The sequence below is a fragment of the Serinus canaria genome, chromosome 10 (genome assembly GCF_022539315.1).
Source record: "Serinus canaria isolate serCan28SL12 chromosome 10, serCan2020, whole genome shotgun sequence".
In the NCBI taxonomy this organism is placed as follows: domain Eukaryota; kingdom Metazoa; phylum Chordata; class Aves; order Passeriformes; family Fringillidae; genus Serinus; species Serinus canaria.
In genome coordinates, this window is record NC_066324.1 from 7922943 (window position 1) to 7950568 (window position 27626).

Here is a 27626-nt window from a genome sequence, read left to right on the forward strand (position 1 = left end):
ATGCCCAGAACTGTATCCTGTGGATTTCTTGTATTAGCTCTGGATCAATTTGCACTTGAGAATATGCTGGCTGTCTGTGTAAAAAGAGTTGTAACATTTTACTTTTCCCCCATGCAGAGGGCAATTTTCCCTTCAGAGCATTTTAAGGAATAGAAAATTCTCCCAACCATCTGGTCTGAAAGCCAGTGCTGCCTTCATTTGGGATGCCCAGTGAGGAACAGCTCCTGTTCTGAGACAAGGCTTAGTGGATGTAATGGTCCCTAATGAGTAAATACTTAACAGGTGTGTGAAGGCCTGTTGTAAAACTGTCTTTCTGCTCCATAGGCAAGGCTGAAGCACAAGAGAGGGAGTGGGAAAGCAGTATATTAAGTGGTGTATAGTAGCACTTCAGATAGTTGTACATAGCAGAGCATCTTATTTATTTATCCCATGGACCGATGTGCTGCACTTTGGGGCAGAATATTCCCCAAGGACAGGCTTTCCCTGCTGGTGTGAGGAGTGTAGGAGGCTTTAGGGACAGCATTGCACTGCCTTGCAGCAGCATGCACAGCACCCAGCTCCTGTGGACATACACAAATCCTTTCTCCCTGTGTTGTTTCTTGCAGGTAAATTATGACCACTCTGCTATTAGTGTTTGTGTGTTTGCAAGTCATCACTGCAGCCGACTCTGTGGAGCTCTCAGGTAGGTGTCCAGGGAGTGGCAAAGCAGGTCTGAGCCACATGCTGAACTCTGGTCCCATCCCCAAGGACAGGCAGCCCCCAGCAATAAATGTACCTGAGATCTGTGCTGTGCACACACGAGGATCCTCTGTTTGGATGGCTGCTGTGACACAGCCTCACTGCTCTGGTGCTTGGAAAGCCAGGGAGATAGCTGCAGATTTGTGGGGAAATGAAGAGAATTTCAGCATTTCCCTTTTAAAACATGACCAGGTGTGAACTCATAGTGTGGGCAGCAGCTAGGCTGCAGCAGAGCCCTTTGTTCCCTTCATTCCCAAATCCAGCACTGGTCCAGATCACAAAAGCAGCCATGGTGCAATGGTCATTGCCACAACTTCCCTTTGTAGACTAGACAAAAAGATCACGTCTGAACATGTGGGTACAGGTTTGCACAGCAGATATAGGCCCTGGATCATATGGAAACATGGCATATTTTGTATTACACGTGTCACTGATGTAACCATTGCTCTGTTTGGGAACTGGCAGACAGTAGTGATGGCCTGGAAGTCAAGATACCTGAGCAGTCTCCCCTGCGTGTTATCCTGGGAAGCTCCCTGAACATCCCGTGTTACTTCAACATCCCAGAGGAGCAGGACACCAGCGTCATGCTGACCCCACGCATCAAGTGGAGCAAGCTCTCCAACGGCACCGAGGTTGTCTTGCTGGTGGCCACAGGCGGCAAGATCCGGCTCAACAGCGAGTACAGGGAGGTGATCTCCTTGCCCAACTACCCCGCCATCCCCACGGACGCCACGCTGGAGATCAAGGCGCTGAGGTCCAACCACACCGGGATCTACCGCTGCGAAGTGATGTATGGCATCGAGGACAGACAGGACACGATAGAGGTCCTGGTGAAAGGTGGGATGCTGACCTTGCTCTTTTTTCTCAGTGTCTTGCTGCTTGGCCCGGGCAGAAGGGAGGAAGAGGCACTCTCCTTGTTCAGGGCAAATTTTGGAGAGAATGCCCAAAGGGGCTCCTCTAGAAAAGCACATTCAATTGGCCCCTTGCCCCAACCGATCCAGGAGAAAAAAACCTCCTCAGAGAAAAGTGGGAAAAACCTGTTCATTAAACAATAAAACCTAAACAATATTAATCAATAAAACCCCTTGCTGCACCAAAAGAGATGACAAACTCAGAAAGTCCCCTCCCTGGGCTGTAGCTCAGCTCACTCAGTCTCTTATCAGTCTCTTATCAGTCCCTCGAGTGCTGGAAATGCTGCAGCCCAGGCCCGGCCCAGTGGGTCACAGGTGCAAGCTGCTGGTGCACTTCTGGGTGTTCAGTCCACAGCAGGTTAAACAAGCCCAAAGAAAAGAAAAAAAAAAAACACAGTCCAGGGAACTTCTTTGCCTCAGCTAGCTAAAACTAACTAAAACAAAGGAGAGCTCTGTCCTGCTGTCTGTCCATCCACAGACAGCACAGTCCAGGAGCAGGAATGTGGAGGAGTGAGTGCAGTGTCTGAAAACAAACTGCATGCTTCTCCTCTCCACCCTTCACTCTCTGGAACAAGTCTTAAAGGTGCAAAACTTATTATTCAGCATGAACAGAATAAGAAAATTGAGGATAAAAGCATAATATAGTCAGCCCAGGAAAGGCACACAGGCAGAGAATGCAGTGTTTTCCTTGTAGGAATAAGCCCTTTCTCCCAGGTCACAGATAAGGTGATGAGTGGAGAAGCCACGGTCCAAGCATTTATTTCAGCAGGCTAGGACCAGACTAAACAAACCAGTAAAATGACTCATGGCAGAATATGGCAAGAAAATGTCTCTTCTGGCATAAAGTGAATTACAGAGGCAGCAAGATGACATCCTTGGCAGGAGGTGGCACTGGATACACTGGGCTATTACTCAAGTGGGTAAAGCTGGAACAGGGCCCTTATCAGACCTTTAATTTTTTCCAAACATTTTAGGAGATGGGATGCCCTCATCTGGAGAATTAGGCTGTTCTGGAAAAACTTCCATTGCCATATTGCAAAGCCTGTCCTAGTAATAGGTGGATAAAATAATGAAAGTTTTGTACAATCCCTCCTTTTTTTGTGGTTGTTGCTTTCTGTATAAGACAGAGAGACAGCTTCCACTGCAGGACTCTACAGGATGAGGTTTAATTTTGCCTTTTTCTTGTGCTTTTTCTGGGAGGCAGGGGGCTGGTGACTGTAAGTGATGTCCATTGTCTTTTCCAGGCATCGTATTCCACTACAGAGCAATCTCCACAAGGTACACTCTGAACTTTGAGAAGGCAAAGCAGGCCTGTATCCAGAACAGTGCTGTCATTGCTACCCCCGAGCAGCTGCAGGCTGCCTACGAGGATGGGTACGAGCAGTGTGATGCTGGCTGGCTGGCTGATCAGACTGTCAGGTGAGAAGCCATGCAGGGGAAGGGAAAGCCACAGCAGCATTGTTAGGGAAGGACTCCTCTAATGAAGCCACCAACTGAAAATGGTTGCTAAATCTCAGCTGTTGTAGCTGCTGGTGTGCAGAGAGGGGTGGTCAATTGCAAGTCATTCTCTGCTAGAGAGGAACCTCCAGTAGGGAAGCAGAGTGACCGCTGTCCTCCTGGGCTGGTGGTGACAGCTGAGTGGACAGCGGCTTCATCCTGATCCTCCATCTTCCCTGAACAAAACCAATGCTGTGCCAAGATGCACAAATTTGGCTCAACCAGACTGAGCTGTGCATCCCTCGCTGGGGAGGCACCTTGTCCTGATGTCTTTGGTCAGGGTTCCAAGGACCATCAGAGAGAGGGCAGGACAGCAGATCATCCTTTCCCTTTCCCATAACCTGGGAAAAGCCACAAATCACCACACTGGGCAGTGCTCTGCAGCTCCCTCCCAGCCTTCTGTGACTGCCAGGGTCCTGCCTCCCCTCCTTATCCACAATCTCTCCCTCAGGTACCCCATCCACTGGCCCCGGGAGCGCTGCTATGGCGACAAGGATGAATTTCCAGGAGTGAGGACCTACGGTGTCCGTGAGCCAGATGAAACCTATGATGTTTACTGCTATGCAGAGCAAATGCAAGGTGATTTGGGGCTTTTATTGTTACTAGACACAGAAGCAGCCAAAGCCCTGACCATGCCTAGACCGGACAACAGCAAATAGAGAAAAGACAGGTTAAATCTGGAAAAGCACATACCCTAGCCAGCCCAGATGTTCTCTACAGTCTTTTTATTAGACCTTGGACAATTTTAATGTCAAATGACTAATGCAGCACAGAGGGTGGAGTCCATCTAACCTCCACCAGAGTCCACGCCATCCTGCCTGGTCAGCCATTTGAGTGTGTGACATCCAGATGCACCAATCATTCCTGCTTATGACATTGAAATACTCAGCACAACAGAACTGCAATTGTCCTTTATCCCCCCCTTACCCTGTGGCTCCAGCTGGCGTGGTGTGTTTTGCTCAAATCTGCATTTGGTCTGTAAGACTCACTTTCTTCTGGTCTTTACAAAATCACCCACACGTGGTTGCATTTCAGCCCTAATACACAGGAGTCTTCATCTTATCCTAAGTCTTATGAGTGGGAGGGAGACAGAAAGGGAATTGGGATAAGAATAATTATACGTAATAATACAAAAATACAGGTAATTCCTGCGCTAATGGATGATGTGATTACAGGCAAAGTCTTCTACGCCACTGCCCCGGAGAAGTTCACCTTCCAAGAAGCTTTTGACAAATGCCGCAGTTTGGGAGCGCGCTTGGCCACCACGGGGGAGCTGTACCTGGCCTGGAAGGACGGCATGGACATGTGCAGCGCGGGCTGGCTGGCCGACCGCAGCGTGCGCTACCCCATCTCCCGAGCGCGCCCCAACTGCGGGGGCAACCTGGTGGGCGTGAGGACAGTGTACCTGTACGTCAATCAGACGGGCTACCCGCACCCCGACTCGCGCTACGACGCCATCTGCTACAGCGGTGAGTCTCTGGATCTCTGCTGCTCAGGGTGACTCTGAGATGCGTACGAGCTTCTTTTTCCCAGCCAGGCAGTCGGAGCAGAAGTCAGGACTTTTCTGCTCTCGTTCTGATCTATAACGTTCTTTCTCCAACCCGCCGAGATCTGTCTGGCAGATTGGGTTGTGGCACACTGCCCGCCTCAGAGGTGGTGTTATCTTTTCATACCAAAAACTACATGTACATTATTTACCATAACTTCCCAATACCTATCATCTATGTTAGACAGTGAGCTTCTACTCTAAACCTATCTAAAAATGACAACATCACCCAGAAGATGGAGGCTAGGAAGCAGAAAGAAGAAGGACAGGGCACACCCTAATTCCTCCATCTTGCCGTGGGCTGTGGCACCAAGCAGTGCCTCTGCAACCAGCACCCAGGTGTGGCATTCACACCCTCTGAACCTGAGGGGAGCAGTGAGAGAAGCAGAGAAAAGAATGATCAAAACAATTCTTACCTCATTGGCTGCTCCCATGTTGTGCCAAAGTAGAATGCAATGTAGAGATTGCATTCTAAAGTTTTATTTTTTTGTGTTTAAATGTGTTAGGTTAATGAATAACCTAACACATCTAGGTTAGGTTATTCTGTATTATTCTATTCTATTCCATTCTATTCTATTCTATTCAACTATACAAGCAGGTTTGGCAAAGCACTAAGTCCTCTGCTTGTGTTGAGGTAGAAAGCAGATCCAGAGAGGCTGCTTGACCTGTACATGGGGGGCTCTGCAGAGGTGGGGGTAGCACAGTTCACATCTCTCCAGTCCTCCCACACCCTCCTGCTTTCAAAGCTCTCCTGGAGACACGAAGCAGAGCTCAGGTGCTTCATATAAAAGACTTTGAATGCTGGAGAAGGAAGTGAAGGAGAAACAGAACAGGTCTGACCCTGAAGATGTGTGTAGTGATGAGATGTGGTGTGGTACAGATGAGTGACTGAGTTCCCATGCTGGGATAAATCTGAGACTGATGCAGTCTCTGGGAATCGTGGGTTGAAATTGCACCCAGGAAGTGAAGAGCATCCTACCTGCTCCCCCTTTCTTCTAACTGCACACTTCTCCCTGAAGCAAGAAGAGGGGAAAGCACAGTGATATTTTGTCTATTCAGGGCAACCAGAGGCCAACATTCAAGTAGGATTGCCACAGTTGAAAAAATAACATTATTTTAAAGTATGTGTTGAAACACTTACGATCAGATCTGTTGTGCCCAGATACATCTCCCAGATCCATAGAGGTACCCAGTTATGTGGACGAGCTAAAGACTGGTCCACCAAGCCGCAGCCTCCTGGTTATCTCAGGGTTTGCCTCTGAAACTGCTGCATATGGTCAGTCCTTTTCTGAGCATCTTTATAGAAATCTCTGAAACCCTTGAGATCTGAAAGGTACTGCCTAAAATGAACCAGCAGTACAATGGAATTGGAAATAGAGCAGGGAAAGCATTATTAGAGGAAAATCCAGGCATTGTCTCATCCTTTTTCCCTCCCCAGCCAAGACCAGCCTTGATCCAAGATGTGATCCATCCCTCCCTTTCCTGCCCTCACAGTTCTGTTTCATGCTGCTCTACCAATCAATGTCCTTGTCAGCTGCTCAGTGCGATGTTAAGCACGTTGTCCTAGACCCAAGGGGTGTGACTTGAGCAGGAAAGTGATTTGGAAGGGGAAAGGTGGGAGCTGTTTCAGTGTATTTGGTACAGCAAGTGGCCTTGGCTATCCTGGCAGAGGTTAGGATGTTTATACGGGATGAGCTCTCAAGTCACCGCCGGGGCAGAGCAGAAGGTGATCGTGATCCTGCTGTGGTCTCACGCACCGAGTGTGAGGATCCAGTTGTCTTTCTCCCACGGCTAAGACAGATCTGCCATGGAAGTTGCCCAAGCTCCTCGACTTCCCCCGTCCAACCTAATTTCCTTGCAGCAGGCACTAGGGGTCAGTGCAGACTTGGATATGGGCAAGGTGTTCCCGGGAAGGGGAACTGGCAGGAGGGAGTGCAGTGTCCCTGCTGATTGACCAGATTTGGAGCATGAGGTGGCTCAGTGCCTCGTCACATGCCCTCCGTGCCGAGGCGTTGTTCGGAGCCACAGTGGAGAAAGGAAAACCATTTCTTTTATCAAACTGTCACGATTTCCCTAATCCTCTCATACCAGAGATACCCAGCTGCTCCTTGGAGGCAGCACCAGCGCAGCTCACCTCACCAGACTGACATTATCCTCTCTGATTGCTGCTTTGTGTCCTGATGCAGGGGACGACATTGAGAGCCTGGTCCCGGGGCAGTTCATCGACGAGATAGGGAGCGAGCTGGGCAGCGCCTTCACTGTCCAGACTGTCACCCAGACCGAGGTGGAGCTGCCCCTGTCACGCAATGCCACGGAGGAGGAGGCCCGTGGCAGCATCGCCACCCTGGAGCCCATTGAGATCACTCCCACGGCCACCAGGCTGGGCGAGGGCTTCACTGCCCTGCCCGATCTCTTCACCACTGCTCTCACACCAGAGACAGCTGCCACAGAGGAGGAAAATGTAACCAGGGAGGATGGCACAGTGGCGTGGACTGTCCCTGAAGAGGCCACCACCATAGATTTAGGCACTGCCATCACCACCTTAGCCTTTGGCACTGCTAGCCCCACCGAAACAACAGAGGTGAGCTCGGTGGAAGAGGTCCTGGGGGTGACTGCCACACCAGGACTGGAGTCTCCCTCGGCATTCACAGAGGAAGATCAGCTTGTGCGAGTGACAGCTGCCCCCGGTGCCGGCCACCTTCCCGAGCAGCCCATCTCCCCCACAGGTAAGGCACCAGGAATCCCAGAAGCCTGAAAGACAGTTCATTCTAGAGGTAACCATTCACCTGAAAACAGCCTGAGTTTCTGCCATCTCAGAAGGCATCCAGGTCCCTGGAGGTGCACAGGCCTGCTAGGGGTCAGGGACGGGCTGAGCGCCTCCATCACAGTAGGGCAGGAGGGAGAGAAGGCTGTGGGCCACCCCATCGTGTGCTGACCAGGGCTCTGCTGGCTGATGCTTTGGCTGCAGTGGTCACTCTCTGCTCTCCCATATCCACCTGACTCCAGGGAAGGCGAAAGTCAAGGGAAGAAGACCTTAGAGGAGGGCTAAAGAGATCTCCAGAACATCATCCTAAATGGCATCAGGGCTCCATGAATTTCCATCAAAAGGGGTGTGAGAGGGCCTGGTCCTTGCACTGGTTTTTGGAAGACCATTTCTGGTTACACATCTCAGTGCAGGGGAGTCTGTACCCGCTGTCTTACCACAGCTTCTCTTCCCACAGGCGTGGTGTTTCACTACCGTGCAGCCAGCAGCAGATACGCCTTCTCCTTTGTCCAAGCCCAGAAGGCCTGCCTGGAGAACAGCGCTGTGATCGCCACCCCCCAGCAGCTCCAGGCTGCCTACGAGGCTGGCTTCGACCAGTGTGATGCTGGCTGGCTGCGGGACCAGACAGTCAGGTAAAGTTACAAGGACCTGGGGAAGACACCCTCCAAAATGGCCATTTAGCCCTTGAGGCTTTACTCTGGTGTGTCCTGCTGCTCTCCTCATCAAAATCAAAATTTTCTCCAGGCCATGATATTCAGTGGCCATAAGATGTGTTTTTGCCCACTTCTTTTCCTCATTTCCTAGCCTATGTATACATCTTGCACCAGTGAGCCTGGTGTGTAGGAAGAGAAGCAGGAAATTTGTATTTACTGTCACAAACTGTAAGTGGACTCATCTCCAAGTCACACTGCGGGCTCTGAGCACCTCAGACAGTGAAGAGTCATGTCCCTCTCCCAAGCACACTGAGGTTCTTCAGTGCTGGCTACCTAAGGTTACCTTGGATTATCTCTTCTCTTCCTTTTTTTGGTAGGTATCCCATTGTGAATCCCCGAAATAACTGCATAGGAGACAAAGAGAACACTCCAGGCGTGCGGTCATACGGCATGCGCCCAGCCTCGGAGACCTACGACGTGTACTGCTACATCGACAGGCTCAAGGGTACATCCTCCCCTGCCCCTGGGCAATGCTGTGGAGCAAAACTGTGCCCCACATCTCACCTCTGCCTGTAGATGGCCGGGATGCAGGGATTCACCCGTGTTTTCCCTCCCATCCCTCAGGCGATGTGTTTTTCGCAACCCAGCCCGAGCAGTTCACCTTCCCCGAAGCCCAGCGGTACTGCGAGGGCCAGAACGCCACGCTGGCCTCTGTCGGCCAGCTGCACGCCGCCTGGAAGCAGGGCCTGGACAGGTGCTACGCGGGCTGGCTGGCCGACGGCAGCCTGCGCTACCCCATCGTCAGCCCCCGGCCCGCCTGCGGGGGCGACGCGCCGGGCGTCAGGACCGTGTACCAGCACCACAACCAGACGGGCTTCCCCGACCCGCTGTCCCGGCACCACGCCTTCTGCTTCAGAGGTACCTCCCGCCCCTGCAGGGCAAAGGAACCTGTCTCCTCGGGGAAAGGGATGTCAAAAGGGAGGCTGAGCATGTTTGGGGTGCTGGTTTGAGCAAGGCAATTCACCGGCATCTTGAATTGTGAATTTTTGAAAACTCCTTCCTATGTCTTTTTGTTCCAGCTCTGCCTCCTGTGGAGGAGGAGGGGGTCACCCCGTTCTTTGAAGATGTGCTGGCAACACAAGTGATTCCTGGAGTGGAAGGGGTGCCCTCGGGGGAGGAAGTGACCATGGAGACAGAGTCTGCCACTCAACCTGAGAATCAGACAGTCTGGGGCACAGAGGTCTTTCCAACCGATGTGTCACTGCTCTCAGGTGCGTTCAGAGCTTCCTTGTAGCCTGTGTCATGCTGGGCTCGTGGTGTAGGGTTGGGACTCTCACAAAGTATAAATAATTTTCCCAACTCCTTCTCTTTGTCTGTTCTTTCTTTTCCAGTGCCTCCATCTGCCTTTCCTCCAGCTACCATAGTACCAGAGGAAACAAGTACCAATGCTTCCGTCAGTGAAGTGTCAGGGGAGGTGACTGAACCTGGAGAGCATCCAGTCAGTGGTGAATCTTTGGCATCTGGGTGGGTTCCTGGAGTTCCAGATACAAGTGGAGAACCAGCTTCTGGAGGTTTTGAACTTAGTGGAGACCACTCGGGCATTGGAGAGAGCGGATTACCGTCGGTAGACTTGCATGCCAGTGGCTTCCCACCTGGAGCAACTGGGCTGCCCTCAGGAGATCTGAGTGGTGCGTCTTCTGGTGTTGGTGATATCAGTGGCCTGCCTTCTGCAGAGGAGGAGACAACTGTGTCTATTTCAAGGATACCAGAAATTAGTGGGATGCCATCTGAAGTGGAAAGCAGTGGGCTGCCTTTTGGAGCGAGCGGAGAAATCTCTGGCACCGAGCTAGTCAGTGGCGTGTCATCTGGAGAGGAAAGTGGAGTCACCTCTGGTTTTCCTACCGTCTCTCTCGTGGATACCACTTTAGTGGAAGTTGTAACAGCAGTGACAGAACGGCAAGAGGAGGGAAAAGGGTCCATTGGAGTCAGCGGTGAAGGAGATCTGTCAGGGTTGCCATCCTCTGAGTGGGATAGCAGTGGTACAACCCAAGGCTTGCCCTCAGGAGCTGAGCCCAGCGGGGAGTCCTCTGGGGTACCCGAGCTCAGCGGGCTGTCCTCGGGAGGGTCTGAACTTAGTGGCTTTCCCTCAGGACTGGATGGCAGTGGAGAAACATCTGGAACACATGAGACTAGTGGCCTGGTGGACCAAAGTGGGCTTACCTCTGGTATTGAGGGAAGCAGCGAGGCCTCCGGCGTTACCTTCGTAGATGCCACTCTGCAGGAAGTGACAACAACCTCACCAGTTACAGGAGCAGAAGCAAAAGATACTTTGGAAACCAGTGGATTGCCTTCAGGTGATGAAGATGGATCAGGCATGGCATCTGGGAGTTTAGACATCAGTGGTGAGCCTTCTGGGCATGTAGACTTTGGTGGGAGTGTTTCTGGAGTGCTGGAGATGAGCGGATACCCGAGTGGAGTGACGGACAGCAGCGGAGACATCCCTGGAGTTGATGTCACCAGTGGTCTGCTGTCTGGAGAGGAAAGTGGACTCACCTCTGGCTTTCCCACGGTGTCTCTTGTGGATACCACTTTGGTAGAAGTTGTAACACAGACATCAGTGGCACAAGAAGTGGGAGAAGGACCATCTGGGATGACAGAAATCAGTGGATTTACTTCCGGAGACAGAGGACTATCTGGAGAAGGGTCTGGAGCTGTGGACACCAGTGGTTTTCCTTCAGGAGATTTGAGTGGAGAGCCATCTGGAATCCCATACATCAGCGGAGACTTTTCTGGAGCCACAGATCTAAGTGGACAGACTTCAACAGTGGCTGATATCAGTGGGGAGGCCTCAGGGCTTCCAGGAATCACTTTAGTCACTTCTGATTTAGTAGAAGTGGTGACAAGACCAACGGTGTCACAGGAACTAGGTGGGGAAACTGTCACCTTTCCCTACAGTTTGGGGACAAGTGGTGAAGGCTCTGGATCTGGTGAACTAAGTGGGGAAACATCTGCACTGCCAGAAAGTGCTCTAGAAACATCAACAGCTTACGAAATCAGTGGTGAAACATCTGCATTTCCTGAAACTGGTACAGAAACATCCACAATTCATGAAATCAGTGGGGAGACATCTGCATTTCCCGAATTTAACACAGAAACGTCAACAATTCAAGAAATTAGTGGGGAAACCTCTGCATTTCCTGAAATTTTCACAGAAACATCCACAAGTCAGGAAGCCAGGGGTGAAACATCAGGGTATCCTGAAATTATCATAGAAGCATCCACTGGTCAAGAAGCAAGTGGGGAAACGTCTGCGTTTCCTGAAAGTAGCACAGAAACGTCCACAATACAAGAAATCAGTGGGGAAACATCTGCATTTCCTGAAATTAGAATAGAAACATCCACAAGTCAAGACATCAGTGGGGAAACGTCTGCGTTTCCTGAAATTAGAATAGAAACATTCACAAGCCAAGAGGCCAGGGGTGAAATATCTGGCTATCCTGAAATTAGCATAGAAACTTCGACGGTCCACGAAACCAGTGGAGAAACATCTGCCTTTCCTGAAATCAGCATAGAAACTTCAACAGTGCATGAAATTAGTGGAGAAAGTTCTGCGTTTCCTGAAATTAGAATAGAAACATACACAAATCAAGAAGCCAGGGGTGAAACATCTGCCTACCCAGAAATTAGCATAGAAACTTCGACGGTCCATGAAACCAGTGGGGAAACGTCTGCGTTTCCTGAAATCAGCATAGAAACTTCAACGGTCCATGAAATCAGTGGAGATTTGTCCTCTTTTCCTGAAATTAGCATAGAAACTTCAACAATCCATGAAACCAGTGGTGAAATACCTGCATTTCCTGAAATTAGAATAGAAACATCCACAGGTGAAGAAGCTCGAGGTGAAACATCTACATTTCCTGAGATTAGCATAGAAACCTCTACAGTCCATGATATCAGTGGGGAGACATCTGCATTCCCTGAGTTCAGCATAGAAACACCAACAAGTCAAGAAGCCAGGAGTGAAACATCTGCCTATCCTGACATTTTCATAGAAACATCCACAGTTCAAGAAGTCAGTGGGGAAACTTCTGCATTTCCTGAAATTAGAGCAGGAACATCCACAAGTCAAGAAGCCCGTGGAGAGACATTTCCTGAGATCAGCATAGAAGCATCCACAGCCCATGAAACCAGTGGGGAAGCATCTGCATTGCCTGCTGCTAACATCAAAACAGCTGCCACATCTTTGGCCAGCGGGGAGCTCTTTGGTACTCCTGAGGAGAGGGAGATTCCTGACACAACATCTGGAGCTGTGACACACTCTGTCACAGGCATTTCAGGGGAAACCTCTGTCCCAGACATTGTAATTAGTACCAGGACTCCAGATGTTGAGCCAACACAGGGACTCAGGAACCCTGAAGAGGCTCAGCTTGAAATGGAGCCTTCCCCTCCTGTGGTGTCAGAACAAGAGACGGAGACAGCTGTTGCTCCAGACAATCCCCATCTGCTGGCCACCACCACTGCTGCCCTGCCCCAAGTCTCACAAGAAGCAATTGACGCATTAGGACCCACTACAGAAGGTAATGTGTCTCATATGGAAGGGAAAGCTTTGTGGATGGGAAGGAGGGGGCATAACTGTCACTTTTTTTGGGTTTTATACAGCACACAACATTGACACGGAAGAAGGCTTGCGCAGAACATTGTTCTGATGGAAAGCCATAATCATGGGGTTTTCCACAGGTCATGATCACAGAATCATAGAATTGTTTAAGTTGAAAAATACATTTATGATCACAGAGTCCAACCGTTAACCCAGCACTGCCAAGTCCATCACTAACCCATGTCCCTCAGTGCCACCTCTACAGGTCCAGAGTTCTCTACCCTGCAGGCAGCTGAGAATTTGGAGAAGATGGGCTGCTAGTCTCAGTCCTGTTCTGTTTCTCTTTCCATGGTGAGCTGACTTGCTGCCTAGCCCCAGGTATTGCTCAGCATGTGGTCACCCTCTGGTCTGTGTCTTATGCTGCTCTCTGCACCTACAACGGGATAAATGTGTGAGATAATGCTCAGAGCATCACTAGCTTTTGTCAGCTCTGTTGATAAATTCCCCTTCCTCTACCCTGCCTCTTTAGTGTTTTAGTGCTCTGTCTTTGGTTGGGGCCCCATGTTGCCAAGAACAAACAGACAGAATATTTAAGCCTGATTAACCATTTATGGTGAAAACACTCTCCTGGCATTCTGGGAGCATTTCCTGAGAAGAGTTCTCATGCTGTGAAAGCATCAGTGAACTGCAGTGAGAAAAAAAACAAAACTCAAAACATTGTGCCTCTTGGCCAAGGGAGATGCCCAGTCCTGGTAACACAGGATGTCCTGCAGCATCCCTGGACACAGCTTGGTTTCCCTTTGCTGCCATCAGGAGCTGGCACCTGGGGACAAGACTCATTGGAAGCCATCAGCCAACAGCTTTATGCTGTTGTATGAATGTCCTGCATGTCCTCAGTTCTCAAAGGGTCACACGTTCTTGTAGGGCCACACATTGCTTAAGTGTGGTACAAAATGGATGTACAAAGAGATTTCCTCACTTCCTTCTGGCAGAAGTGTCATCAGTTCTATCCCTTCCCACGTTACCTCCTTATCTGCTGCTTTTGGGTCAATTTGCACAGTTCAGCGTGGCTAGCTCTGGACTCAGTAAGTGCAGGGCTTTATGAAGCTCAGCCTGGTTTCTAACGTCATTTCCATCCCCTAGGTGTTCCCAATGAGTCACTGCATTTCCCTCTGCTCTGTCCCTCTGCAAGCACAGGTAATCACAAACCTTTGTTCAGCCCTGCCCACAGCACACCTGCAATCCCTTCTGTCTGTGCTGAGCAGCTGCCCTGGGCATGCTGCAGGAGTGGCTGAGGGCAGATCAGCAGGGTCATTCCCACAGCACTGGAACAGCCTGGCACAGCACAGGGTGGTACAGGAGTTATGGGCACAAAAACCCTTCTTGCAAAAGCAGGCTCTGCTTTTGGGCCATGTCCACTGCCACGTCCAAACCCAGAGACAAAAATAAGCCAGAAAAGGCAGCATTGAGGGGAAGGAAGGAAGAGAGCTAGGCTTAGTAAAAATATAAAAAAAAATTTAAAAAAAAAATTGGCCCCAAAATATGGATTTTATTCCACTGCTTTTTCTTTTTAAAAATTAACCACAAGGCGATTGCCAGATTCCTCAGACCATTTGTTAGCCAACATTTTTGTGAAGTATTTTGAAAGAAAACCATGTGTTCAGCAGCTCATGTGTGAAGAATCTTGAAAAATGTTCTGAAATTGGAATATGTGTATTTGCAAGTCACAGAGAGGACAATGTAGCAGCTGGGGTTTCTTAGCAGGAGACAGCAAGAGGTAAGCAGCCACCACATGAAGTTTAATTGTACACTTTCTAAATTAGAAATGGGCTTGAACACATGTGTATGGCTGGTAGTCCCACCAGGGAAGATGTTCTAGGGTAAAACTTATGGGTTTTTTGGTAAACTTTACTACAATGTCTCTGCAAAGCTAAATGCAGTCCTGGTCAGGGTATGAAGGAAGCTCATCCAGGTGGCAAAAAAGTTTGTTGACCGTGAACTCAGAACACTCCCAAAACAAGGCAAACCTCTTCTAGAGAATTAAAGCAAAGAGATTGCAAAAGAGAAGAAAAATACAAAAAAAGAAAGAAAAGGAATCCTAGGTTTCCTTTTTTTGGGTTGTTACTTTTTACAGAGCTCTGGGGATTGTGAACATGGGAAGTCTACACGGAAGAACTGTAGGCTGGATCCCAAAATGCTGTTTCCCATGTTGTGGCTGCCTTTTCACTTGAAGTTTCCCAGTCTTGAAATTTAGCTCTTGCAAAAACTATCAGCTGCCATCTGCAGGCTTTGTGCAGTGCTCAGGGTTTGTAGGGTGCAATGGGTGCCCACGCAGAGCAGTGGATTTTCACTGACATTAAAGCACTGGTGAAGCTGGTTCAGCTTTACAGGAGCTTAGAGTGAGGAACAGGAAGAAATGTGGATTTTGCCCTCTGGCCCTGTTGTTGGAGGGTTCCAGTTAGATCCAGCAGTCTATTTAGTGGGATGATTTAAGAAGAATGATATTATTCTGCTCTGCTGGAGCCTAAAAGTATCTCTAAAAGCCAGAGCCAGAAGGCCAAAGATTAACACTTGGAGTGCCAGTATGTTTTGGTGTTTAACCAAATTGAAGGCTGTGCATGTACATGTCTTTAGTCAGCATTTGGTTCCTCCATGAAGACAGGAACCCCACAAGCTGAAAGAATTGTCCATAGGCTTGGCTTCCTCACCCAGGGTTTTGCCAACTCAGCGGGTCTTTTTGCTTCTGGTAGCATTTGAAGACAAATAATTATTAGCTGAAAAAACATGCTGGCACTTCAGTGAAAGGCTGCGGTTTGGAGCTCTCAGACCATCCAGTGACTTAGAAACTTCACTCCAGTTGTGGGGGGAAAGAGAAATGTGCTGAACTGGCATCTTTTTATGTGAAATTTTGCTTGTCTCTGGTGAAACAAGTCCTTGAAGTCCGTTGCCTATGGCCCCACACAGCAGAAGGTTAGAATACAAATGAGGAAGGGTCTTAATGGGTTTTCCTCATTCTTCACCACCTGGAAGTCCAAGGGATTGAGTTTTGTTGGTCCAGAGAAAATCATCCAGAAAAAAAGTCAAGAAACTATCCCCCTGATTCAGAATGTTTCACCCAATGTGGAATGCAAATGCTCTCTTGCTCTCAAGAAAAAGATGGAGGTCCCAGTCCTGGCTGAGAGGCTCAGACCCTTTGTGGCTGAGCAGGTGATTTGGTGTCTCCTGAACACACTGTCTGCTTTGCATCAGAAGTCTATTTGCTTAAACAAAACCTAGCCTAGTCTTGGACTAGTGTTATTTCCATGTCCATTTACTTTTACACATTATATTTTGGAGACAAAAATATCCAAATTTCCTGAGCTCTTCTTCCATGAGAGTGTTGGACAAATTGAAAGTTCCAGCAGATCAACAAGTCCTCCTGGAAACTCCTGGTCTCTAGTAAAATGGGTTTTTTAAGGCTACAGCTATGCCTGCCCCCTCTGCTGCACAGAGGCTTTGATTCAATTATTCTAGTTAATTATTTTAATTACTTAAGTGCTCATTGTAAGTCAGTAGCTGGCTACGTGATGTTCAATACCAGCATTTAACTTAAAATGTGAGAGAACTGGTTTCCCCAACTCATCCTATTATTTTCTTCCAGGATTCACCCTCCAATTGCTCCAATGTTTTTCTTTGATATTTGAGTTACCAGATCAGTAGTTCAAACTTCACAGCAGACTCTGAAAAGCAAATTTAATTTGTACTTGGATTTTTTTTCACCCAATCTCTAGGAGATAATTATCTAGTTGGTCTCTGATTCCCTGTTTGGATAACTGCACTTACAAGGAGGCCTATGAAGAAAGGGTGAGGGGCACAACAGGCACTGTTGGGCATCCTGAAAATGCCTCTCCCTTCTCTCTGACCTTTCCTGCTCTGTAGAACAAAAAAGGAGGATATAGAAATATCATATCCAATATCATAGAATATATTACTGAATCTGTTACTCACAGCTTCAAGGAAGCTACAGTTTGTTCAGGGTTTGGGTGATAGCATCCTCTGCTCACCAGCTGCTTCTCCTTGGTAGATGTTTTAAGCACAAAGATGACTTTGTTTAATGGATATTCTTGCTCATCTTCCACATAGGCAGCCATGGAGAGAAGTGCACAGACTGCACTGTTTTAGGAAACGGTAGCATTGTTTCTGGTATTGTTGTCTCAGCTTGAGATGAAGAATTTCAAAAGCATTTCCTTCTCACCACTGACACTACATGTTCACTTTTACATTGCCTTCTGAGCAAAACCAGGGCCAAAATGTTTTTCTTTCCTTTCTTCCAGGTTTCTCTTTCCAATTTCCATGATCTAGTACAAAAAATTTTTTCAAAGGCATTAGGAGAATCACAGAATCATAAAATGGTCAGGGTTGGAAAGGACCTTAAAGATGATCTAGCTCGAACCTCCCCCTACCATGGGCAGTTATGACAAGAATACTTCTCTTGCTTTTAGTTGCACAAAAAGAAAATTATTCTGACTAAATATAGTGTATATCTGGCAATGGAGAAGAAGTCCTAGAAAGAAAATGGTGGAACAAACTCAAACTCTGTGTTGCAGCTGTGTAACTCCCCTTGCTTTCTCCAGCCAACAGTTTACATCTTCCAGATGCAAGACCTGGTTTACATTGTCCATTTTGTTGTAATTGGTTTATTAAAAAAGAAAAGGCATCTAAAAGCTAGACCTTGGGTCCTGTTAGTAGCAAAAAATAGAAACTGTTGAGACAGTAAAATTGAGGAATTTTTGCAGCTTCTGGGCAATATTAAGTGCGGTATGAATCCTCTTTAGAGGAATTGCTAATTCTGCATTATCCTCAAGAAGTGAGTTAATAACACGTTCTAACTGGGTTTCCTATTCTTGGCACCGCGAGGCATTTTCTCCCGTCTTTGTTTTACAGCTGCAGCTCTTGAAAGCGAGGGCTGCCTCCCTTCTGCATTCCTCGACTATCGACTATCGCTGTCCTTTGTTAGCTCGGGGTAATAATAGCAGTGGTCTTGTCTCCTTGTCAGCTGATAAGCACTTGAGCTGCATCGCAAAGCAGAGCTGACTTTTTGGATGACTGCTCAGCCAAGCAAATAAATAGCTCGTGTCTAAATCCTTGAGTGTCAAGGTACCTGGCAGCCAGCGCTGTGAGGTGGGGGCTCCGAGCTGTCCTAGCGTGCTGCAGGCTCTGCAGCTGCCTGAAGAGGTGTGCAGTGATTTGCCAACTTCATCTGGCTCTGAACAGTGTGGAAGTAGACACATTTATAGCATGTAAAAGGCTATGGAAAAAAAAAAAACCAAACAAACACTAGGTGTTGTGTGATAAATGGATTTTTTTAATGGAGTTCTCACCTCCTATAAATCATATTTGTGGCTTACATGCCTTATCTTAGAAACACCCACAAACCAATTTGCCAGGATTTCCAGAGGCGACGTCACAGCCAAATTTACCATTTAGAACTTTCTTGAATACCTCTGAGATCCAGATTTTCTGGGAGGATCAGAATCAGCAACACTTTCTCCAGCCTGACAGATATATTTGAGTTTTTCAATATCAGCTTGGTGAGGTGATTCTACATCTAGATGGAGAGAGGGTCACTGCCTCAGCAGCCCAACAGGCTGAAGGGCAGTTTGGTGTTTATGATCATCATGTGTTTAAAACACCTTCTCTCTCACCATTTGAAGCACAATTTTGGGAAAAAGCAACCTGTCTATGTCTCACTTGTATTTGATGTTTGTTTCTCCAACATTACCTACAAGTACACACCCTTTCTCTATATGTTATATACAAAAATATATATGTATATGTATGGAGAGATATGTAACATATATATTTTAATCAGAGATTTGTTTTTGCTGCATATATAATATGTTCAACCATATTATATGCAATATCTGTAAAAAGAAACTCTGTTCCAGACTTATTTCCCAGCTGGAAATCTGTGGCAATGACTTTGCACATGTGTGCCTGCTCCCCCCTCCTCCAAGACCAGGGAAGCACACACCAGGTCTCCTGCATCTCAGAAGAGATCTTGGACACGCCAAGTTTTATTCCACATGGCCGAAGACAGCTGAAGGCTCATTATCCACTGCTAAACATTCAGCTTTAGCTCTTGTGAGTGCTTCCCTCCCTCCTCTGCAGTGTTCTTTCCACTTCATGGAGCCTGACGAATGAAGGAAAGCCTTTCCTTACGTGTTCAGCTGGAGCCCCCTGGAATCAAACATGAACTTCTGCTGCCACTGCTGTTGAAGAAGCCCAAAGGGCCTCTTGAGTTGCAATCACCCCTCAGAATACCTCGTTTTTCTCTGTGCTCTCTATCTTCTAGGAACTCCAAGTGTGACTAATAAGCAACACTCAGCCAAGTTCAGCTCCTCTATTCTTCCTCTAGGCTTGTGACTCCCATTTTGTTCTGGAAAGTCTCAAAGTATTTACTAGTATCATGGAAACAGGGATTATCTTCATTTTTCAGTGAACAAAGAAATCCAAAAAGCATCCGTGAGATTTAGAAGGGCAATCCAGAGTGAAAAATCCTTCTCTCAGAGAAGAACTGCAAAACTGGGGTAAGAGGCTCATCAGCCATCTGAGGAATGATTTCACTGCTCAAGGTGATACAGCCTAGAGTAAAGATGACAATCTCCTTGCTCCAAAGCACACACAGATTTACCATCCAAGGTCAGAAAGGATTTTTTCCATCACTTAGGCACGTTACAGAACATGTCAGCTTTTAGATGACGTATCAGACCTTGGCCACTGAGTCACTAGACAGCCACAGGGAGTATAACGCCCATGTGTTCTCTTGTGCCTGGGGACACTGAGCAGCTGAGCCTCAGCTCCAAGAAAACAATATCCAACCAAATACACCCCAGTCAGAAGATGAACACAGATCATGGGGAGTCGCTGCTCTGCTCTGCTATTTCCACAGCCAGCATGTTTATCATCTTTGAATCTTTGCTTGCTACCCTGTCATCCACAAGAAGAGCATGGAGTCATCACTTTGAAAGCCTTACATTTCTCCTGAGTGTGAAAGAAACACTGTCTCACACGAGGATCTAACCAGCCATCATTTAATCCAGCCTGCGTGGATGTGTTCCCATTTCCTTCCTTAGTCTTCCTCCTTGCTTCTGAGTTGAATGTATCTGAAATCTTTTTGTTCTGAATGACTCTTCTTCTGATTCCAAAGCTCTCCCCACCAAGATGAAGTCCATAGCTAGAAAAGATGTACCAGCTTCTTCCATCCTCATCAAAACCAGAAGAGCACCTAGTGGGGACAGATCTCAAGAAAATGTCATTGCACTCCAGTATCCCTCACCAAGGAATAAGCACCCATAGCCAGATCTAAGATCCTCACAGAGAAAAAGCTGAGGGGCTCTGAACCACCTTTGAACCCCCTTTTTTTCTTCTCTGCACTTTCTTCATCTTCACTGAGAAGAGATTTCTTGACCCAGAACTTCATCTAAATTATGGTTAGGAAGAAACTGCTAGTGAGGACAGACAACCAGGAATGCTGCTTAGGAGAGATCTATTTGAGGATGTTTCTGACTTATGGAAGAATTCCACATTCTTTCTCATAGACCTTTAGCTGGAGGAGACACAGACACAAGTTTACATGTTTGATGCATCAGGCAGAGGCAGCAGACAAGGAAGAATTACCACAGCCAGTGCTGTGTGTTGGATACATCCTGCTGAGCTTTGTTCTGATATCTTCAGAGTGGTGTTCAACCATCAGAAAACCAATGTTCTCCTTGTAGGGTGGGTTGGGTCTCTTGCCTTCATTCTTCCAGCAGCAGCAGTGGCAGTATGTTATGAAACACAGCCCTCCCAAGCCCCCCCAAAACAGCTCATATTCCCTTCTACACAAGCAAGGAAACAAGTTCTCCTGTTGGTGGAGTTGCCTCCCAGAGCCCTAATGGAAGCCCTTGATTTCTTGCAGACACTGATGTGTGCCACTCAAGCCCCTGTGTGAATGGAGCCACCTGCGTCGATGGCATCGACTCTTTCAAATGCTTTTGCCTTCCCAGCTACGGAGGGGACCTGTGTGAGATCGGTACGGCCTCCCTGGCTTCAGCTAATCCTACTAACTGCTGCACCTCCTTGTTCCCACACTACCCCCCAAAAAAAGCTGATCCCCGGTGCTCCCATCAGTGCTGCCCTCATCTCAGTGAGCTAACCTCTAACAGCAGCTTAAAACACACCAGGGAGTGTGTTTTGAGTATCCAATTTGATAAGTTTGCTCCTCACAGCACCATGATTCCTCTAAGATTCCTAAGCAGGAGCTTCTGGTGTCTTCTTCAGCCTTCTCTTTTTTGAGTGTCTCTGGTGAGCTCCACACAGATCATACCAATGTTGATCATGGAAGTTGCTGTCTCTTTGGGTCAAGGGTCATTCTGGTCATCTGTAACAGTAGGGAACTTTCTGAGTACATCTTCACCCCAGGCAAACTTTCTCTGCTAAACTGGAACTTCGTGGAGGGATGCTTCAACTGAGCCATGAAAAATTATTGTGTTTCTCTCAGGGAAGATGCAGCTGAGAGAAGCATCATTCACTCCAGGAATCTCCACTGATTTGACAGAGCATGACATTTTTGTCATCTCCACAACATAGCTTCCTGTGGTAAAATCAGCAGGGAATGTATCTTTGAGAAAAAGGGAAGCAACCTGAACTTCCATCAAAATTAGTGCACTAATACTTCTTTTTGTTTCTACTAGGAAAGAAAAAGAGTTTTCTCCTTAAAGCTGATGTAAATCCAAACTTTTACCAGCTTAGCTGAGGGGAAGCTCTCCTGCCTTGATCAAACAAAAAAGAAATAAGGTTACAGTATCTTCATCACCTTGGCATGAGAAATGCTAACAGATATTGGATTTTCTCCTTCCCTTTCTCCGCATCTCTTTCTGCTTCCAATATCAACATATGGAGTACACCATAAGGAGAAGGCTCAGGGTCATTGAAACTTCTGGGCAGGAATTGTGCTGTCAATTTTCCAATGCAACTTCACCAGCTCTCGATTTAACCACCCATGATACTTGTTGTTGAAGATCCTTGTAATCCAGCCAGAGACTCTCCACCCTGTAACTGCTTATGACCTTGTTTCATCCAAGCCGGTCTTAATTTTGTCTTTTCTCTGAATTATGGGCTCTGGTGCCTGGGAGATGCAAGAGGAAGTCAGTGCCCCAAAACGTTTTGGAAAAGTAAATCTTCATATTCCATGAGACTGACCACCCTTGCTGTTGGTGTCCAAGAACAATAGGACACTGTAGGTGAATAATGCACACAGACCATGAAAGTGTCCTTACCAGGGAACAAGATTTTCATCATTCTTTTCCAAGAAAATTGCGTCATATTTACCTGTAAGAAAAAATTATGTAAGAAAACCTAGAAAATGGCTGCTGAGATTTTTTATCATGTGCTGTCCCATCCCCAGTCTGTGATGACAACGGATTAAACATTAAAGATAATGGGAAAAAGTCTTAATCTCAAAAGACAGACTGAGTTCCCCGTTAACTTTCTACAAGAGATCTGCCTGCAAAACCCAAGAATCCTCTGAGCTTTACCTACTTCCTGATAACCCATCTGATCTGTTGAAGGAGACAAGACATGCTTTTAATGTCTCAAATAACTACCAACCACTCCAACATCTATGGAGTGCCTGCAATCTCCAGCTGGAAGAACACCAGAAAGGTGCATTAGGAGGAATTGGTGTTACTGAAAGTGACAAGTGCTTTAACCTACCAAGTCTAACAAAGAAGAAAGAAACTGAGTACAGGAAAACTTACTGAAAAGGGAGGGAGGCATGAGGGCTCATGGAAGCCCACCACTCTCAGAGCAGCAAGGGCCTGGGAAAGGATGGTAGATCAGGCATCTGTAAGGCTGAGATTAAACACATTTCATTTTCTGTTTCGTTCAGTCACATGTAGCAGACAGATGTGTGGTGTTGCATTGTGTGGGAACTGCTGAAGGTCTTTTCTGGTGGTTTGTCCATTTGTCTCTACTTTTCCCCATCTGTAGTTTTATTTTTCTTAATAAGTGTGTTCAGTTCCTCAATATTTCTCAGATGGTAAAAGATCTTCTGAAAAGCTGAGAAATGCTTGTACTTCTTTAGCAGCTTCCAAGCTTTTTCATTGAGACTTACTTCTCTCTCTCCACTGTGGTAAGTTTCTGTCCCCATTTCTTTTCACCCATCTTGGTTGGTTTGTTTCTCCTCCAGAGCTCCAGAATCACACCAAGTGATGGAACCACCTCTGATGGTCCCTTCTTTCACTTTCAAGACAAAAGTGATTCTGGGGATCTGGGTATAGGGTTTGGAGGGTTTTTTTTCAAAGCAAGAAAACTCTGCAGGCCAGCACAAATGGGAAGAGAGGTGTTCTTGCTTGGTCAGTTCCTCAGAAACAGACCAGGAACATTACACAGGGATTGAATTTCTCAGGAATGTCTGTATCATTCAAGCTTTCCAGTAGCACTGGTTGTGTCACTGCAGACTCAGGGGCTTCCACACAGGCTGCCCTCTCTTCATGTCTTGGATGCCTTCTGATAACTTCCCCAGGGAATTCCTGCAGGCAAAGGTGTCAGGGTGTGCTTTCTAGTGAAAGTGACCATGCTGTCCCATGCCATGGGAGCATGAGCTGCTAAGAGGTGAGTTGAAAGCTTTCAGACATATGCACCAACTCCTTTTCATCCTTCCTCTGTGTTTCAGACTTGGAAAACTGTGAGGAAGGCTGGACCAAGTTCCAGGGCCACTGCTACAGGCACTTTGAAGAGAGGGAGACTTGGATGGATGCAGAGACCAGATGCCGACAACATCAAGCCCACCTGAGCAGTATCATCACTCCAGAGGAACAAGAATTTGTGAACAGTGAGTGCCGAGGGCAGCCTAAGACTGGGCATGGGTCCAACCACTGGACTCTGACTCTACATGCAGATTTATCCAAAGTGGTGTAAAAACCACGACTTGCCCCACTGGTGCTCATATGAATCCTAGCAAAGCCTCATCTTTGTATGGGTGCACGCATGCTCATGGCAGTTGAGTGGGGAGGGAGCTGGACAAATATGATGTGAGGGAAAAGGGCATCAGGGAATATTGACTGGGAGGCAGCTGAATGACCCAGAGGCTCCAGAGCCAGGGACAGCTGAGATGGCAAAGAAATGCTTCCAGGAATGTGCAGGACAGCCATGACTCTTTTCTCCCCCTCTTGCTCTTCCAGGTCATGCACAGGACTACCAGTGGATCGGCCTCAGTGACAGAGCTGTGGAGAACGACTTCCGCTGGTCTGACGGACACTCCCTGGTGAGCCTGGAGCCCACAGCACGAGCAGGCACCAGCTTTTCAGGGTGGTGGGAAGGGCCCCATGGCTTACATGGGTTGGGCATTGAGTGGAGGCAACCCTAAACTTTGTAGGGCTCATGGTTTTTCCAAGCCTCTAGAAATTCTGGTCGGGTCCCAGGCAGCATCACAACAGAAATAACTGGTGTAGGGGCAGTGCTGGCAACCACGGGGTCTGCTGGAGAGAGGTGTGGGAGAGGTAGGGTGAGGATGAGGGAGGTAGCAGGAGAGACCAGGGCCCAACCTTAGCTGAAGGACTGTTCTCTCTCGGCAGCAATACGAGAACTGGCGGCCCAACCAACCTGATAACTTCTTTTCGGCGGGCGAGGACTGCGTTGTGATGATCTGGCACGAGAAAGGCGAATGGAATGATGTTCCCTGCAACTATCACCTCCCTTTCACCTGCAAGAAAGGAACAGGTCAGAACCCTGCGCCGTACTGGCAAGGATGGGGGACTTAGTAGGTGGCTGTGGGTCTGGAGCAGAGAACCCAGTGCCCAGGAATGGGGGTTTTGTTACTGCAAAGAGTGATCAAAGAGATAGAAGGAATTAGAAACAGAAGTTGGCCAAGGCTTGAGGAGAAAATTTCACAAGGACTTGAAACTAAATAGGACAAGCCATTCAGATTCAACATCCTCAGGCAGAGTCATACCCTGGCTGCAGCATCACTCCCACACACCAGCTCTGTGCCCTCCCACAGACACAGGCAGCTGTTGCGATGCTCAGCTCTCACAGCTTCTCCAGGAGGCAGGAGTGGAGCACTGAGGCAGACCCCTGCCTAATTCCAAATCACAGAATTTCCGTATCCCCCTGCCCCTAAGCCTTGTGGACAGAGGCAATCTCAAAGGGAGCCAAGGATTTATTTGTGGAAGAGTGACGAGGCTCTGCCTGCCCAGCCTGCCCTGGGTGTGAGCTGCCTGCTCAGCCAGGCTGGTGCTCTCTCACTCACCCTCCAGCCTCTGCCTGCAAGAATCGTGTCTGGACAGGCTGTTGGGTCCAATCCAGACAGCTATGGACCCCAGCCCACACGATCTTACATAGATGAAAGCAAAAGACAAGAGGTGCTTTTCTCCACGTGGGGACGAATGTCCTCTGTTTATTGACTTGAGCACCTCCAGATGGAAAAACCCGCATGGGAAGAGACCTCATGGCCCATGGCAGGAGACTTTTATCCCAGGGGGAATGGGGGGCGGAGGAAGAGGACCACGGCCAATGGGATACCAGTAAGGAGGGGCGAGGAGAGGGAGTGACCAGGGAATAGATCACCAGGTGGTATTGGGGACAGGGGTGGGTGAGGGAGAAACCGTGTGATAGGAGAGGGGGAAGAACAAACCATGTAATATAAACTATTCAGTGCAATATAGAGACTACTCAGTGCAAATCTCTAATAACCCAGTGCAAAACAACAACTAAATAAACTATTTACTGCAATACGACATCTGCCCACCTCCCACAGTGGCCTGCGGGGACCCCCCTGCCGTGGAGAACGCCAGGACCTTCGGTCGGAAGAAGGAGCGCTACGAGATCAACGCCATGGTGCGGTACCAGTGTGAGCCAGGCTACATCCAGCGGCACGTGCCCACCATCCGCTGCCAGCCCGACGGGCAGTGGGAGCAGCCACGGATATCCTGCCTAAACCGTACGTCTGGGCTAGGGCTGGCGCCTCCCTGCAGCTGGAAGGAGCTGGGAATGCAGGGCATCATCGCGGTGCAGGATAGCTCTGAGCCAGGCAGAGGGGGACACCGTGGTTGCCTTGACTTCTTGGGAGTTTCCTCTGGGATGGGGACATGGGAGCTGATGTCTTCTGGGGCAGGTGGGGACCATGGAGCTTGGCTTGCAGGACTGCCCTGGAGACCCACCAACAGTAGGGGCAGCTCCAGAGTCAGGAAAGGGCAACTAGGAGCTTACCAATGGCCCAGGCTACTCAGAGAAGGAAAAATAAATGGCTTCTGAAAGGGTGAGTTTTAACACAACCTGCATCAACAGAGAGAACAGGATGGGAGAGCTATGGTGCCCCCAAGCCCTTCCCTGGTGTCCCCCTGAGCTGGGAGCAGACAGGAGTCCTGCAGCAGATAGAAGCCAAGGCACAGGGCTGGGTTCCTGACTCTCCTTCTGTCAGGCCTCCAGATGATGGCAGTCTGCCTTCTTCCACTGGTGTCCCAGCCCACGCCCAGGCCTGCCTACACCCCTGTCCTATCCCTGATTGCCTGCAGCTTCCCAAGAATCTCGTTGGCCCCAGACAAATCACATCTGTCCAGTGGCCTCCTTGCCAGGTCCTGCTGGGCAATTCCAGATAAGGCAGATTAAGCAATGGTCCCACAGCCAGGGAAAGTCGATACAGGCTTAAGGGACAAACCTCTGCCCAGGAGGAGATGAAAGGAGGAGGGATGGAGGAGGTGTCCAAGGGCGGCTGCCTGGTGCAGACCAAGATGCTGATTCCTTTGGCTCTGCTTTGGGTCTGGAGAGCTGCAGGCTGTTCCCAGCATGGACTGCCAGCAATCAAGAGACCTGGTCTGCTCCCAACCAGCTTTTGCTGCTTCCACCAAAACCATCCTGCAATTATCACACCAGAGCACGCCAGCTTCGAGGGAGACTGGCAGCAAAGACCAGGCAGAAACCTTGTCCCTGCCAGCCAGGCCGGGCTGTTTCCTCTCCTGTGCCCTGAGTACATCCCACTACAAATGCATATTGGGCTTGGGGATTTAGGGATTCATGGGGCAGTGGGTGAGATGGGTACGAGCTGCCCTCCTGGCCAGGCACAGGGAAGGTATGGGACAAGCAGCCGTGGAGATGATGTTCCTGCCCAGGCTCTCTCTGAGCCACAGGCGCTTTCTCCCGAGGGTGAAGCAGAGCCGGGGCAGGGCGAGAGAAGGGCCGATTGTGCGTGTGCGGGCGGGCTGGCGCCGGGACACACGCTGCCGCCCCCGGGCAGCGCTGCCTGCGGCTTGCCCGTGTTTTTCCAGGAGCCAGGGGCCGGGGCGGCCAGCGTGGGACAAGCAGCTTCTCTGTCCCGGCTCCTACCAACAAGGTGCCTTTTCTTCTCCTCCACAGCCTCCAGCTACCAGCGCAGGCTATACAAGAGGAGCCCCAGGAGCCGGTCGAAACCCAGCGGCAGCGCCGTGCACAGACGCACCCATTAGAGCGGGGCGAGAGACCGAGGGGGAAAGCGAGAAAGAGAGATTTTTAACGGAACAGTTATATTAACAGAGTCGATTTCTTCTTCTTCTTGTTGCTTTTTCGTCATATAAGGAAAAAAAATTATATTAAAGACAAACCCACCTTTGTGTATATATATAAAAAAAAAAAAATTGTTTTTCCAAGCACCAAAGCAAAACGAATTAGATCTCAGCATTTTTACTAACCGTCCGGTTCCAATTATCTTCGTGCCTTTGGGGACAGGGAGGGGGGTGGGTTTGCAAAGGGCAGGGGGTTAAGTTAAATAATAAAGATGATTATTTTTTCCTGATTTTATCCACGAACAATGTAATTATTTCTGTTATTTAATCTCCAGGGTGAACAGCACCTTTTGGGGTTTTATTTTATTTTTTTTTTTCCAGAATCCTTCTACTGCTGCAGCACATCAGGATGGGTGGGGAGG

At 48.5% G+C, this 27626-nt stretch overlaps 1 protein-coding gene across 2 annotated transcripts; it reads left to right on the top strand.

Moving 5' to 3' along the window:
• Positions 1–612: 612 nt before the first annotated feature.
• Positions 613–27608, top strand: ACAN (aggrecan). 2 transcript variants are annotated; one of them, XM_018914083.3, is made up of 17 exons: positions 613–682; positions 1204–1575; positions 2894–3068; positions 3598–3725; positions 4322–4615; positions 6879–7418; positions 7914–8088; positions 8487–8614; positions 8734–9027; positions 9189–9380; positions 9501–12686; positions 20646–20759; positions 23403–23561; positions 23911–23993; positions 24304–24448; positions 25485–25667; positions 27080–27608. In XM_018914083.3, exons 1-17 carry the CDS (start codon positions 613–615, stop codon positions 27166–27168), a joined length of 6327 nt encoding a protein of 2108 aa, XP_018769628.3. In that variant the 3' UTR covers positions 27169–27608. The 2 variants fall into 2 exon arrangements, with proteins under 2 accessions (XP_018769628.3, XP_030084504.2); XM_030228644.2 differs by lacking the exon at positions 20646–20759.
• Positions 27609–27626: the final 18 nt, after the last annotated feature.

What these genes read in the sequence shown, in the direction of transcription:
- ACAN (XM_018914083.3), top strand. Translation starts at nt 613, where the DNA reads ATGACCACTCTGCTATTAGTGTTTGTGTGTTTGCAAGTCATCACTGCA. An exon ending in CGATGTGTCACTGCTCTCAG is followed by an intron (nt 9,381 to 9,500) that starts GTGCGTTCAGAG and finishes TTTCTTTTCCAG; the next exon opens with TGCCTCCATCTGCCTTTCCT. An exon ending in GGAACAAGAATTTGTGAACA is followed by an intron (nt 23,562 to 23,910) that starts GTGAGTGCCGAG and finishes TTGCTCTTCCAG; the next exon opens with GTCATGCACAGGACTACCAG.